At 34.6% G+C, this 15,406-nt stretch overlaps 1 protein-coding gene across 1 annotated transcript in view; it reads right to left on the bottom strand.

Moving 5' to 3' along the window:
- LOC150096984 (uncharacterized) overlaps positions 1-15,406 on the bottom strand; it is a 103,145-nt gene that overhangs the window by 38,341 nt on the left and 49,398 nt on the right. The window contains exon 6 of the mRNA XM_090408479.1: positions 10,234-10,294. Within this exon, the coding sequence (XP_090264605.1) occupies positions 10,234-10,294 (61 nt within the window). The remainder of the gene's footprint in view (positions 1-10,233; positions 10,295-15,406) is intronic.

The following is a 15,406-nucleotide window of genomic DNA, read 5'->3' as shown; positions in this document are numbered from 1 at the left end:
TCTCCATGCGGAGGTATAAACGAATATGTTTTTCGCGAGCACATCTTCCTTCTGGCAATCTTTCCTTCACGGTTTATCAAAAACCAACACATGCTGGCCAATATATACACATAAACTCCTACCACCACCCAACACAAAAACTAGGTGTCATCAATACTCTAAAAAACAGGGCTCTGAAAATCTGCTCCAGTGAACAGGCACTGAAAGACGAAATTAAAGTGATCAACAATACTTTCCAAAAAAATGGGTACAGCCAAAACACTATTAACAAAATTCTCTATAAGACCTCAATATAAAACAAAGACAAACCAGACCACAACAAAACTATAACCATTCTCTACATTAAAGGGACATCAGACAAAATAAACAGAGTACTACAAAAATGCAACCTCAAAGCCACCTTTAAGCCCGCTGCAAAATTAAAAAGCTTACCTAACTCATCCAAAGACTCACTCACCCCGCTGGCTAACCCTGGAGTATACTGCATTCATTGCACCTGTAACATAGAGGAGAAACAGGACTCACAATTCCTATCAGACAAAAAGAACATAAACGACATTTTAAATACAATAATTATGGTGAAGCTGGTCTTTCTGATCATGCCCTGAACACCTTATATAGAATTGACTGGAAAAGCACTAGTTGTCTACATCACACCAAAACATGGTATGAATGCAAATTTTAGGAAGCCTGTGAGATCATTATCAACCATCCCAATCTGAACAATAATGAAAGTCTAAAAATCATATATGCCTTCCATATGTATGGAAGGCATATATCCACATATTCAACCCACAGAACCTTCCTCTCTAAGAACAACTACAAACAGGACTGTAGTAAATCCAGGATCCTAAATCAAAAATAACAATTGTAATATTAAAAATAGGACATCGTTACTGAAAGAAAACTATCTATAAGAAAAAATGTTTATTCATGTTATCTTAAATTAAATCTAACTTGATGTAATTTACAAATAATTTTTTTTTTCACTAGAGGTCATGCCAGTAGAATAACATGTGATCAAATCATTGTTTCTCTAGCTTACGGTTTGTAATGTAACTCAGCTTGTCTTGTATATTTGTGTATGCTCCAGATGATGATCTTGATATGAAGATCGAAACATCGAGATAATAAAAAGAGTTACTTATAACACGGTTGTAAAATCCATAATTTCGAAAATGAATGCTGATCACCATGCAACACTAAAAGAAAGGATGAAAAAAATCACTTTACACATTTTCCAAAATTAAGAAACACGATCCAAAATCAACAAGTGAGTATGTTGATGAGTGTCAAAGTGTTTTGAATCAATTTCAAAGGAGATTTGAACATATAAAAAATCAAGTAGCAAGGCTTATACGTTGGTCAAACATAACTGGTAATTAGTTTATGGAATTAACAATGCACATAAAGTATATTAATTAAAGGTAACTTTAATGAATAACTTCTATATTTCTGCAACGTCACGTTGCCATCTTCAGGAACATAAAGATATGGTATGTGCATGCAGGCACTAACAAAAGCAAATGAGGAAGAAAGCAAGAAACTAATATTGTTCCTAAAGTCCTAATGGTGCCCTCTGGCTGGCTAATTTGGTTGTCTTGGCAGTTGGGCTGAAGTTCTCATAATGTAAGTCACCCAAATTTGGGGTAGTTTCATGCACCCAAATTTGTTGAGGTTAGGAACTTTTTTAGAGCTGCTGCTGATTCCTTGAATAATCTTTCGTATTTAAACTTGCTGCAGGGTATTATTTTTGTTTTCTTCCAACGAATTCTATGGTGGATATCTAAGGCATGGTCTGCCAGCCCAGAGCTGCTGTACTGGTGAAACCAGATGTAGTCTTTGTGTTCTGAAATCCTGATATTTGCTGTTCTGCCTGTTTGGCCAAAGTAGGACAATTTGCAGCTGCAAGGGACCTGGTATACACCAGGTAGGTCTAGGGGAAGTGGTTGGTCTTTGGTAGAGCGGATAAAGGATGCCAACTTTTTATATGGTCTGTAACAAGAAGTAAGGTCATATTTTTTGAGGATATTGGTTATTTTCTCAGAGGTACCCTGGATGTAGGGGATGGTGATAGATTTGAAGAAAGACTAGAGAAAAAATCCAAAAAAAAAAAAAAAATCCAAAAAATACTAAAACCAGTAACCCCCCCCCCCCCACAATAAAGATTACACCAAATCTATCACCATCCCCTACATCCAGGGCACCTCTGAGAAAATAACCAATATCCTCAAAAAATATGACCTTACTTCTTGTTACAGACCATATAAAAAGTTGGCATCCCTTATCCGCTCTACCAAAGACCAACCACGTCCCCTAGACCTACCTGGTGTATACCAGGTCCCTTGCAACTGTAAATTGTCCTACTTTGGCCAAACAGGTGGAACAGCAAATATCAGGGTTTCAGAACACAAAGACTACATCCGGTTTCACCAGTACAGCAGCTCTGGGCTGGCAGATCATGCCTTAGATACCCACCATAGAATTCGTTGGAAGAAAACAAAAATAATACACCACAGCAAGTTTAAATACGAAAGACTATTCAAGAAATCATCAGCAGCTCTAAAAAACGTTCCTAACCTCAACAAATTTGGCTGCATGAAACTACCCCAAATTTGGGAGACTTACATTATGAGAACTTCAGCCTAACTGCCAAGACAACCAAATTAGCCTGCCAGAGGGCACCATTAGGACTTCTCATCTCATCTCATCTTCCTTATACCCTCTTTTACCTTGCGGTGTCGAGGGTCCATTGATCATCGGACCTCACTCCGTTTACAGGATAAGGTGGTCAGCCTTATGCCCCAGTGTATCCTATGGCCTGTAGTGTTGAGTTCTCAAGGCCAGTTTGCCTGCTTTGCAGGATGAAAAACCCCAGAATAAACTGGGGAAAAAACCCTGCTGTCCATGCCCAAGACCGGCTAACTTGGCTATGGCTGAGGAAGATCCTTCAGCTCCTCACGTCACCGACGGGAATCGAACCTAGGACACTCCTTCCCCAGGCATATGGTTGTGAAGCACATAGCCACTAGGCTAACCGTGCGGACTAGGACTTTAGGAACAATATTAGTTTCTTGCTTTCTTCCTCATTTGCTTTTGTTAGTGCCTGCGTGCACATACCATATCTTTATGTTCCTGAAGATGGCAACGTCACGTTGCTGAAATATAGAAGTTATTCATTAAAGTTACCTTTAATTAATATACTTTATATGCGTTGTTAATTCCGTAAACTAATTACCAGTTATAAAAAATCAAAGAATTGAGTTACAAATATTTGAAACACCTTTTGATATATGCCCTGGGGAAGCTTCCAATTCCTTGCAATTAGAGTTGATTGATTTGCAGTGTGATAACACTTTGAGATCAAAATATAGTAATCTGCCTATACTGGACTTTTGCAAATCTATTGATTCCGAGAAATTCCCTTCTTTAAAAAATAACGCCTTGAAAATAGCTTCTCAGTTTTCTACTACTTATCAATGCGAGCAATTTTTTTCAAAATTAAGTCAGGCAAAAAATTTCATGAGTGAGTACCAGACTCACTGACGAAAATCTTGCCAATGAACTATGAGTAGCCGTCTTATCAAGGGCGGCTAATATTTCTAAGCTTTCACAAAAAAAAGCAATTTCAGCCTTCTCACTAAAAATTTAAGATTAAAGGTAAGCTTCATTAACTTTGATAAAATATTTATTATACTATTATTGCTTTAATAAAGTTCTCAGTTAAAATAAAATAAATATAATTTTTTAAATAAATTAAATATAGCCTTTGCTTGATATATGTCTACACAATTGTAATTAAAAGATATCATATTAGATGAGAATGTTTTGCACATTTACTTATCGAGATATATATTACACACTATATACACTATATATAAGAGTTAAAATTTGCCAGTCATCCGCAGAAGTTTTTAAATTAGCAATTTTCGCCATTCATACTAAAAAGGTTTCCCACCCCTGCTCCTAAGCATTCACAAGTGTAGGCTACTTAAAAGACACAGGCACAGCCCAAGCATCTATATATTCACCTTTTATTAGTCCTTTTTGATAAGGTTCCACTGGCCTGATAGCTGTTTCAAACTGGTTGATACTCTTCAGAGACCAGTTAGAAACTTTAACTCTCAATCAGTACTAAGGAACTTGAAATATCAGAGAAATGTATTTTTCGTAAGCGAACTCCCGGTCAGTGCATAAAAGTGATAAGTAATTACTAAAATAAAGAGCCAAAAGGCTTCAGTTCTGCTCTTTATTTTAGTAATCACTTATTATTACTCCCAATCTTGGGATAAACTTTTTTGTGACTGCATTTAAAGAATAAGAGAATAATAAATAAATGGATATCTGAAAGTATTGCTAGTGTTCTAAGTCCTCTCAACACTGGGTGTCCTGTTCTTCTGTTATGAAGATTTCCACTTTCCTATCCTCACCTAAAAACAAGCATTCTCCACTCAACATTTGGGGTATTTATGAGATCCCTTGCTTCTATTCTGGCTTGTCCTACTGGTAGAACTACAGCTGTCTGTTATGAGAATCATAAATCTTATACTCAGTGCTATGAATTGGTATTATGCAATAATATAATATCATTCTATATTTCAACCAAACATAAGAGTAATTTTGAAAAAAAAAAAAAAAAGTTTTTACCCAAAAGCAAATTCCTTGCAGAACATTTATCTAAAGAGAGTAGCTATGAGGCTTTTCTATATCATCTCAATTTAAACAGATCTGATGGCCTTCAGTTATTCCCTTTATGAGAAACATTACTGTATAAATCTTCTCCAAATTCTTAATTTTTATCTGATTACATTTGTGCATATATTTAATCAGGAATTTGTTTGTTTGCTTTCTTACAATATGGTGGCACTTTTTAAATACTTCTGTTATTTGAAGTTTAACTGTGTTGTTCATCAATATATTGAAGATGCCTTAGATACTAAGGCAAAATTTTGACATCTATGAATTCATTTTCATGTAAATTTTAGTTTCCATCTCTATTTTCAACAAACAAGACTAATCTTAAGAGATGTTAATGCAAAGGCTGGAGAAAATAGAACACAAGTAGAAAAAATTCTGGGACCATTTGGTTTCGTTCAAAGAAATGAGGAAGGCCAAAGATTACTAGAATTTTGCATCAGAAATGACCTCAAAATTGGAACAGCTAGTATAAGAAAAGACAAAGCTGCAGAATCACAAGATATGGTTAAAATGGTCAAAAAACTTATAATTAGTTATTTCATCATCATTATTATTACTATTAATACATATTTAGCATATAGGTAAAAATACAAGTAATTAATGAGCAAAACTAAATACAAATCGAAAGTTCAGTTAACCAATCAATGGCACTATCTAGGAGTAAAATCAAATTCCTGAGACCTCCAGGGAAGAAGCATGTGTGAGGTAGTCATTAGCGATATGCACAGTCTGCAGAGCAACACACATGCAAAAGGGCGACTGTAAAATTCCCCACAGGTGCAATAAGTGGGCATAGCAGCCCTTGTCCAGTCCTAAATCTATTTAGCTGGACATATATATTGCTTCACAGGTGTCAAGGTAGATTAAATCGGGGAAGTTTGATAGTTGGATGTAATCAGGTACTTGTTCGTAGTTCATTCCAGAGTTTTCTCCACCAGTCTTGGGGACCATTATCTCTGATTTTCCACAAGCTAGATGGGAGAACTGGAGGTGGAAAGATATCTTGACGTATAGGAAGGTTTATGTTATTTCTGATTTTATTTACAGAACAGGCAGCCATGGAAAAAGAGTAGATCTTAAGGTACCACAGATGGTTCTCATTGTTATGTTAAGCTGTGTGTTCACAAGAATATGGTGGTGGCTTTGGCTCCAAACTGGCAAGCAATACTTTGCCAGTGGGAGGACCACAGACAGGGCTGGTATTCTACAAGTCAAAACATTACAGTGCCTGTGAGCTTGTTATTCTGGCATATATCTTTAATTTAATTTCTTCCAAATGTTAGGCTGCAGTCAAGTGTAACACTAAGATATCAAGAGTTACAGAAGTTTATTTTTAGTTTTCTATGAACCTTATGTTATGTAAGTGGAAAGCTAAAACAACAGTTTTGCTGAGGTTAGGAGATAGTCCCCAGCTTTCAAAGCATTCTTGCAGTGAGCTCAGATCTTTGTTCACTGTTTCCTCAAGGCTTTGGACGGTACTGTCTTAGATAATGATTGCTACCTCATCAGCATAGACAAAGTTTTGACTAGTTGTTGAAGTGATGTTGCTTGTGTACAGGTTGAATAGAGATGGGACAGGGAGCGATCCTTGCAGCAATCTATCCTGAAGGAGAAATGTTTTAATTTTTTGTGAATTCAAATGAACCTTTATTCTATTAGTTTTAGAGTTTTTGGCAGATTATTATTGTGACTATTTTATACAGTAAGCCTTTCTTCAGTACAGTGTCATAAGCTGATCTTATGTCTATGAAGACAGTACCTAATTTTAGACCCTTTTGGTATCCAGCTTCTAGGTGGGTTGTGAGGGTCAGGACCTGGCTGCAGCAGGTTCTGTCAGGCCTAAACCCAGTCTGTTCATTGAGTAGGATGCCTTACTACAGTTTGCCATCTGTTACTTTAAATGGAGATCATTAAGCTTTTTATAGCCAACTTTATGAAAACAGAGATAGAAAGCTGAAGATATGGATGTTGAAACAGACAGGTAAAGCAAGAATTTTAGTTTTCAACAGATCTATGAGTTATACAGATAATATAAATTTTGAGATGTAATGGTAGGAACAGCTGAAGAGGTGTATGGAAGAACAAGTAGAAGCAGAAAAAAAGAAAAGGAATATGCTGGTGGAATGAATGTTACAACTGACATAGTATGCTCAAGTCACACTAAGTTGGTTAGCTGTTACCACTACTGGCCTAACCTCTGGTAGAAAAAAAAGTCTTACTAGATCAAAGCTAGAGTCCTGATATTTGGTTACAAATCATTAAGAGATATATTAAGCTAGAGATGCAATGTGCTTTCACATTATAACTCACAAATAAATTAGAACAAAAAAAGTATAGATTGTGGCCAATAAGAGCTGAAATTATTTGCTTAGAGTCCTAAAGTAAGGGTTTGCTGGAGAACTTGAAATAATTTATGTGGACTGAATGTGTGCAATCCAAATTCTTGGTCGTTTTATGACACCATTATTGTTTAGATTAGAATGGTTGATCAAAATTTCACAGGCCTCCTTGAATTTGCATTCATACCAGGTTTTTGCATTCATACATTCATACGAAATTAATTGGAAAGGAATAGGTACCTTTCCAATTAATTTCGTATAGGATATTAAGAATGTGATCCAAGAGGTATTCTTTACCAAAATCAATAAATTTAATGTCATTTGTGTTCTTTTTATATGGATTGGAATTGTGCATGCAATTTCACCAATTTTAAGTTACAGATGCAATGGATTTGGTATTGAGGGGGGGGGTTGAACATATATATTTTTTAAAATTTTATAGGTGGTTTAAAAGTAGCATCAAGATTGTAATGGCATAGGATTCTATTTATTTTATCTGATAATACATGTATGGGATAGTATGGTTTTATTGTTATTTATATTATTTGATTTTTTTTTGGTGAAGTTTTATGAAGAATTTTATTGATGGTGTTTTCACTATAGCCACTGGTTTATAAATGTACTGATAATTTGTGATTATTATTTAAGAGCTTGTTCATTAGAGAAATTGTTATTACAGCTGTGTTTTTGAGGGTGTTAATGACTCCAAGTTTTTGTGAAGGGTGGTGGTAAGAATCAGCTTGTATATATTGACCGGTATGTGTAGGCTTGCAGCAGACAGTGATGAACATACTGCCTGAGGGAAAGATGTGTGACCAGTGTATCCAGGAAATGAAGTGAGTTTTGATTTTCAACTTCAATGGTAAATTGTATGCTTCCATGCTGTTTTAGGTGGATTTGTTATCATGTTGTTTGTTCCTATGTAGATTGCAGTGACGTCATGTGCCCATTTAGATTGTACGGCTCATGCAACCTGCACTATAAAATGGACATCAATTTGACTGTAACATTGCATTTTTATTGATGTATGAAAGTTTTAAGGGTGCATGGCGAGTGCCTCAGCGATCATCTTAATTGGCCTAATACAATTATAGGATAATTTTGAATACTTTAATTTATTAATTAATATAATTTTAAATATTGAAAGCATAGAGATCAAATGAACAATAGCTGTGCTTCACACATGCGTTTATGTGAGAAGCACAAAGGGTTTACACTTTGTGCTGAGATTATATTATCATTGGCAAATACTAGAGTGGGACACAGATAATTTGAATTTTGATATGATTTTTAAATACAGTCATATAACTGAAATACTCACAAAACTGAAAAAAAGTAATCACTTGGCAAATTATTATTTTTTCAGACTGAACAAAAGAAAGGCTGAAATAAATCGTTTCACTTATTTATACACAAGTTCCAACCTTCTTTGACTATAATCATACAATCCGTGAAAGCTTTGGGACATTCAGTAGATCATCAACATTATTTCCAATTGTAATATGGTAAAAAAGTTATAAATTATTTATACAAAATTATACATCAAAAACTTGTCTATATCAGAGTCGTAAACACATGAGTTCACACTCCAAGCATGCAAAATACAAGAAACTCATGTAAACAGCAACTCATGACAAATGATAACATTTAATTAAAATGTTGATACAATAAGTAATCACAGCCAATGATTTCATGATGCTATTGTCTCAGCACACACACCCTGCTTCTTCTTTAGAGCAGTTTAAATAAAAAGTTCAAATTCCTAGTGTTCCAGTGGAACACTAGGAATTTGACCCGCTGCACCATCTGTACATCTGTTTATTCCTGACTGCACACCCAGGCTTTTCACCATGAATGTGATGCAATTAAAAAATTGAAAAGTGTCCTCTTCATGAAGCATTATATAATTGTGTTTGATTTTAGGAATCAAGAAAAGCTAGGAAACAATTAGAGGAGTCTTTAGCAGGAATAAATGCAAAAATATAATATCATTGATATTGCTATTCCATGGGTGTACACCACACACACCCAGCACACCCTGAATATATATATGCCTCTTGTAGATTGTAACGGTTTGTTTCTTTGTACATATGTAGATATGAGGATTAAAGGTGATTACTTTGGTTTATATCAAAATGAAATTTTACTATACCACAGTAGCTGTTTCCATAATTTTTTAATAATGAATGCTGATCACTGCGTAACTATGAAAAAAAGTATAAATATGAAAATAGATAATAGTTAAGAAGAGCTGATATGGTGTGTGTGTTTGTGTATGGGGGGGGGGGACTGAATAAATTTAGATTGAATATGAGAGAAATTAGCAAAAGCACTAGCAGGAGTATAAAAAAAAATGCTAAAATTAATGTTAACTTATAGATCAGTGAGTTCCACTAAGAATAAAACAGTTGATGAAAGACTAGAAAACGAATATGATCTGAGAAAGATTAGGGAAGTGAACAGGTAAAATCGATATAGAATTGTTTGACAAATGAAATATTCAGAACTTGACTGTTAGCATTCAACAATGTGTAAGCAAAGCTAATATAAGGTAGTGTGGTCACTTTAAACAGAATGAAAAAGGAAAGGTTAGCAGAAAACTTGCATGATGGCAGGAAAAAGACTCAAAAGAAGATCATGATTTAGGGAGATGCAGTTAGAAGTGTCTTAGTAGACCAAAATACAAGATGTGAAAAAATTGGAGGCCTGACAAATAATAGACTTATTTAGAGGAAAACTGTTAATAGGAAATTATTAACAATGTACACTTAATCATGTGGTACTATATCAAAGTATACTGTATTCCCATCTTGTGAAGACATACAAGATATTCTGATGATGTTCTAAGTCAGATACCTAGTGAGGAATTTGATGATGATGAAATTCTGAGATTTGCTGGAATCATTATTCTGGACTTGAGATTATGCTGAAATATTTCATTGTGAGATTATGTGGTTTTTCCTGGCTTAAAAATTTGTTTTGCAGATTGCAACTTAGGTCATTTACCAAATTGACAAATGACTGATGGAAGAACTATTTCTATAAATTAGGATACAGAATTTTCCATAAATGAATCCCTTTCATAGATTAAGGAATACCTATATCTAACCAGTTAATAATAATCAAAGATGTACTTTCTATTACCAAAAACGTATCAAATATGTACTACAAGTTTCTAAAGAATCACATACTCTACCTTGCCATTCTTTTTCTTTCACAGGATCATATTCTTCCAAAATTTCTACTAAGCCATCATCCTAATAAATATTTAATCATATGCTAACAACATGCTTTCACTGTAAACAAAATCTTTGCTTTAAAAAAAATTGGTAAATAAAATTATTATCAGTTAATTTATTAGACTATGTCTATAGAATATAGTTGATCATGACAATTTGTTGCTGAAGTTAATATAGAACCTTCATTTGTGTTCTGTAGATAAATGTTTAAAATTAAACATGAAGTTCATAGTAAAGAAACTTCATGTTTAATTTTAATTAACTTTTAATTTTTTTAATTTGGTTATATTTTAATAAGGAACAAAAGCAACATACACAAATGGTAGATAGATAAAGATAACATTAAGCACCAGCTGTTCTGAAAGTAAGACATATTCTAAATCAATTCTTTTCACCTTTATTTTATATCTGGCATTCAAAGCAATTCACACATCTGAATAATGCTTCATGCCTTTATGTGATATTGCTGCTGGATACACACTTGTTCATACTTTATAAATTGATTTTGTTCACTCCATTTTATACATGGTGTTGAAAGTAGCAATCACAGCTCAAACAATTCATCATGCTGTCATGTGATATTGATGGATACATTATAAACTCTGCTAAAAGTATGATTTTTTGCAATCACTTGCTTTCCTTCAGCTCTTTTACTCTGCAAGAGCTACACCACCACAAAGCAACAAGCAACTTATTTTTCTTTCACCATATCATCTGTTCATATCAACAACAATTCAATTTCAAATTTTCAAATCAGTTTGGACACAGCAGACATGCTGTAGCTGCCTTTCAAACTATCTTAGAGTGTGCAGTCTTAACTCAAGATTCTACCAGCAGTACAATGGTCCACACCCTTGTCATATTTCTCCTTAACAAGAGGATGTTTGGATCTCTTGCCCTTTTCCCATATTTTATTGGATAGATGTCATACTGCTATACTACTAGGAATTCTGCTATATTACTATATTCCAGAAATTCTGGAATTGCTTCCTTATTAAACATTTTATTATTGCAAACACTTTTCATGCAATGATGGCCTCTTTCAATTTCTTGTTTAAGATGTAACAAGGATTCATACTGCAAGTTTAAATCCTGTATGGATATTCATAAAAGCCCATATAAGCTCATTCTCTGGATCAGCTTGTATGCTCCTTGAATTTATAAGGCCTGTCTATTTTTAAACACACACATACATATATCATCTTCCATTGATAATTAGGCCTTCTGTTATGTCAGGTAATGTAGCTTTTTAAAACTGATTTTTTTTAGGATGAACTGGTTAATAATATCTCATAGTCTGTCTGTCAATCATGTATTATCCCTGTTAGAATGACTCTAAATGAGATTCACTTTAAGATGAAAAGCTCTTGTAAATGTTTCTCTCACCCCAAATGAGCTTCAAACCCAGATATTTTTGAATAAGAGACAGATATCATTCTAACCGTGATACAGAAATACGCATGTATTATTAAGAGCCGCCACTGCTCTTAATAAAATATTTTATTACTAAGAGCAAGACTGGGAAAATTATGCAAAGTTCTACTCCCCATGGAAAAAAAAAAAATATATATATATATAATTGTCCAAGACCACACACACCAACATTTGTTTACTGTATCTGATTTAATTTATGTCCCAATAAGTCAATAGGAATCCATGAAGTAATTAGTGATGCTATATCATTGTCCGGAGAATATTTCTACTGTATGAGAACGCTTCAAGAAGGGGAAGCCAATAAATAACAAAAAGGAATAAAACTAGAAACATTGATTTTTTTGTAAAATATAATTTATTACATTTTGTTACTAGAATGGCCCTTTATATGACACACATTAAGGACCATTCTATGTTAAATTTAAAAAAAAAAAAAAAAAGGCTTTGTTCAGAAAGTTATTTTAATAAATAAAAAATATTCTATTTTGTCCTATCTGCAGCTACTTGCCATAGGCAAGTGGGTGAGCATATTTGTCAAGTTCTGACTAAGAGTGTATATTAAGAGCCAGAATCTTGGGTTCTACTTCCTACAAGACAGATAAAAAAAAAAGCCTGAGAATGCATACAATTGACAGATGAAGAAATCTATTTGCATATGATGAACCTAAGTATGGCATGGTCATACTTAATTAGGTTTCCTATGAAGGCATGTAACTTGGCTATGACAAGCTACTGAGTCTAACATGTAAAAGGAAGATGATATATATATATATATATATTATTATAATTCATTTTTACTCAGTGGGAAATAATATTAAAAAGTTTTAATGACTGATACCGAGAGATAAAGAGATGACATGGTATATTTGAAAAGACACTACTAGTTTACTAGTTTTGTTGAATTGATCAACATCTTCAGGTATCACAATCAAAGAAATATATAAATTACAAAGACTTAAAATTGCATTAACAGAACAAGTACAAAAGACAGTAGCATGTTTGAAAACAAAATGCAAGCTTGAGTTCCAAATAAACATAGACTATGTGCTGTCACGAGTGTGCCAATACTGAATAGAGGCAATATGTGCATCAGAGAGATTGAAACTTAGGCTGTTGTTGATATGGGAAGAATCTAGAGAAATTTCTCTAGATTCGACAATCTTTCTCTCGAGCTCATCATAGCACACATGGATGTTAGAAGTTTGAGTCCAGTTCATAATGTGTTGGCGGCCTTCGTCTGAGTTAACTGAAAAGAGAACGTGGCTAGAGAGAGCACTGGCTCTAGTCCTGTTCATACTGATAGATACCTTCATGCTTCCTCCCATCACTACCCCCCACAAAAATTTGGTATTATTTCCACCTTAGCTCACCGAGCCAAATCTTTACTTACAGATGAAGCAGAAATTGAAAATGAACTCCTTTTTCTTAAAAAAACTTTTATTAATAATGGATTCCTCTCCTAATAAAATTGACAAATTTCTTTCCCCTCAGTCACTCAACTACTTCTGAAGATCCCCCTTCCCCCAGAGCCTTCATCTCTTTGCCTTACATCAGCTCTCTTTCACCAAACTGGCAAAAATTCTCGAGAAGTTTTAAACTTCAGAACTTGCTTTACTACACTCCCAAAACTTTGTTCAATACTCAGTAAACCTAAAGAGAAACATCTTCCAACTCAGTTTCCAGGAGTGTACAAGATTTTATGTGATTGTGAAAAGCCATACTATGTCCAGACTGCTAAATCCATCCTTCTACATTTGGAAGAACACCGTAGAAATATCTCCTACAACAGGACTAGAGCCAGCGCTCTCTCTAGCCACGTTCTCTTTTCAGTTAACTCAGACGAAGGCGGCCAATGCATTGTGAACTGGACTCAAACTTTTAACATCCATGTGTGCTATGATGAGCTCGAGAGAAAGATTGTCAAATCTAGCGAAATTTCTCTAGATTCTTCCCATATCGATACCAGCCTAAGTTTCAAACTTTCTGACGCACACGTTGCCTCTGTTCAGTATTGGCACACTCGTGACAGTGCATAATCTACGTTTATTTGGAACTCAAGCTTGCATTTTGTTTTCAAACACGCTACTGTCTTTTGTACTTGTTCTGTTAATGCAATTTTAAGTCTCTGTAATTTTTTATATATTTCTTTGATTGTGATACCTGAAGATGTTGATCAATTCAACGAAACTAGTAAACTAGTAGTTTCTTTTCAAATATACCATGCCATCTCTTTATCTCTCGGTATCAGTCATTAAAACTTTTTCTTTTAGAGAAGATGAATGAACTGCAGAAAAGATGCTCAGATCTGTCTTTTAATGAACTTCAGTTAAGAACTGAACTTAGTTTATATACATCCAAATATGAAGAATTTCAAAGTGTTTTGAATAAAAGTAATCAAGTTTTTGCATCATTCAAAGCTGACACGGAAACTGTATGTATAAATTTATTAATATGTGCTTTTATAATCACGTTCGGTGTGTTAATGAAATGAATTGCTTCTAATTTAATCTCAGATCTATCTTACTACATATCTTGTAAAATATTAATCATAACGTGGAATGTTGTTTTCATTATTCTGCATGAAACTGGTAGCAAACATTGTATGCCAAGGAATGTACATCTTATTCATCAGCAATCTTTTGTTATGCACTAGAATATGCCGAAAGCAGTTTGTGCATGGTGTGCAATTAGGAAGCAAGTGAGGTGCAGGTTCTCATGGTATATGTGCATGTGGAATTGGGTACCACAGCCCCCCACCCCTTATCTGCAGTTTCAGTTATCCGTGGGCAACCCCATCCGAAAATGTTAAATGGAAAATTCCAGAAATAAACAATATATAATTACATTAGCAAAGTGGGTGTTAAATCCAGTGTTGTTTCCAAGCTGAATGTTTGTGGAAACTGTGGGGGCTTTGTGGGTTGGCCTGGGAGTTTATGAGAATGCAATCCTCAACATCCCTGAGTTGCCTTAGTTTGCACTATTTGACTTAAGTAGCCAAGGCAACTTAAGTCAGATAACTCAGAGAGTTATCTGACCTATAACTGACTTATATAAGCAACATTACTCAGAGATGCCAAGGATTGTATTCTTGTAGGCTCCCGGGTCGGCCTGCGAAACTTTCATGGTTTCTGCAAACGTTTGGCTTTAAAGTAATGTTGTATTTAATATCCACTTTGCCTATGTAATTTTACATCACTGAAATTAAACCATATGGCCCTTCCTTTTAGTAATAGACAAATTATAAGTTTTAAATTGCATGCTGTTCTGAGTAGTCTTCGGTTATCAGATCGACTATCGCAGTGTTTTGTTCAAGTAACCCTTATTTTACTTCATAATGGCCTCAAAGTGCAAGCATAGTGCAAGCAATGCTGACAATTGTGATATGCCAAAGAGAAGCTGTAAAGTGAAAAATATGAAAGTTCTTGACTTCATAAAATAAATAAATAAATAAAAACGAGTCTGAGCAGTTAGCCTAGTGGCTGTGCACTTCGCAACCATATGCCTGGGGAAGGAGTGTCCTAGGTTCGAATCCCATCGGTAACATGAGGAGCTGAAGGATCTTCCTCAGCCATAGCCAAGTTAGCTGGTCTTGGGCATGGACAGTAGGGTTTTTCCCCAGTTTATCCTGGGGGTTTTTCATCCTGCAAAGCAGGCAAACCGGCCTTGAGAACTCAACACTACAGAACATAGGATACA

Source organism: Typopeltis vanoorti, chromosome 18, assembly GCF_054136105.1.
Source record: "Typopeltis vanoorti isolate ZY-2024b chromosome 18, IOZ_Tvanoo_1.0, whole genome shotgun sequence".
NCBI lineage: Eukaryota > Metazoa > Arthropoda > Arachnida > Uropygi > Thelyphonidae > Typopeltis > Typopeltis vanoorti.
This window is presented reverse-complemented; position numbering and strand designations above follow the sequence as displayed.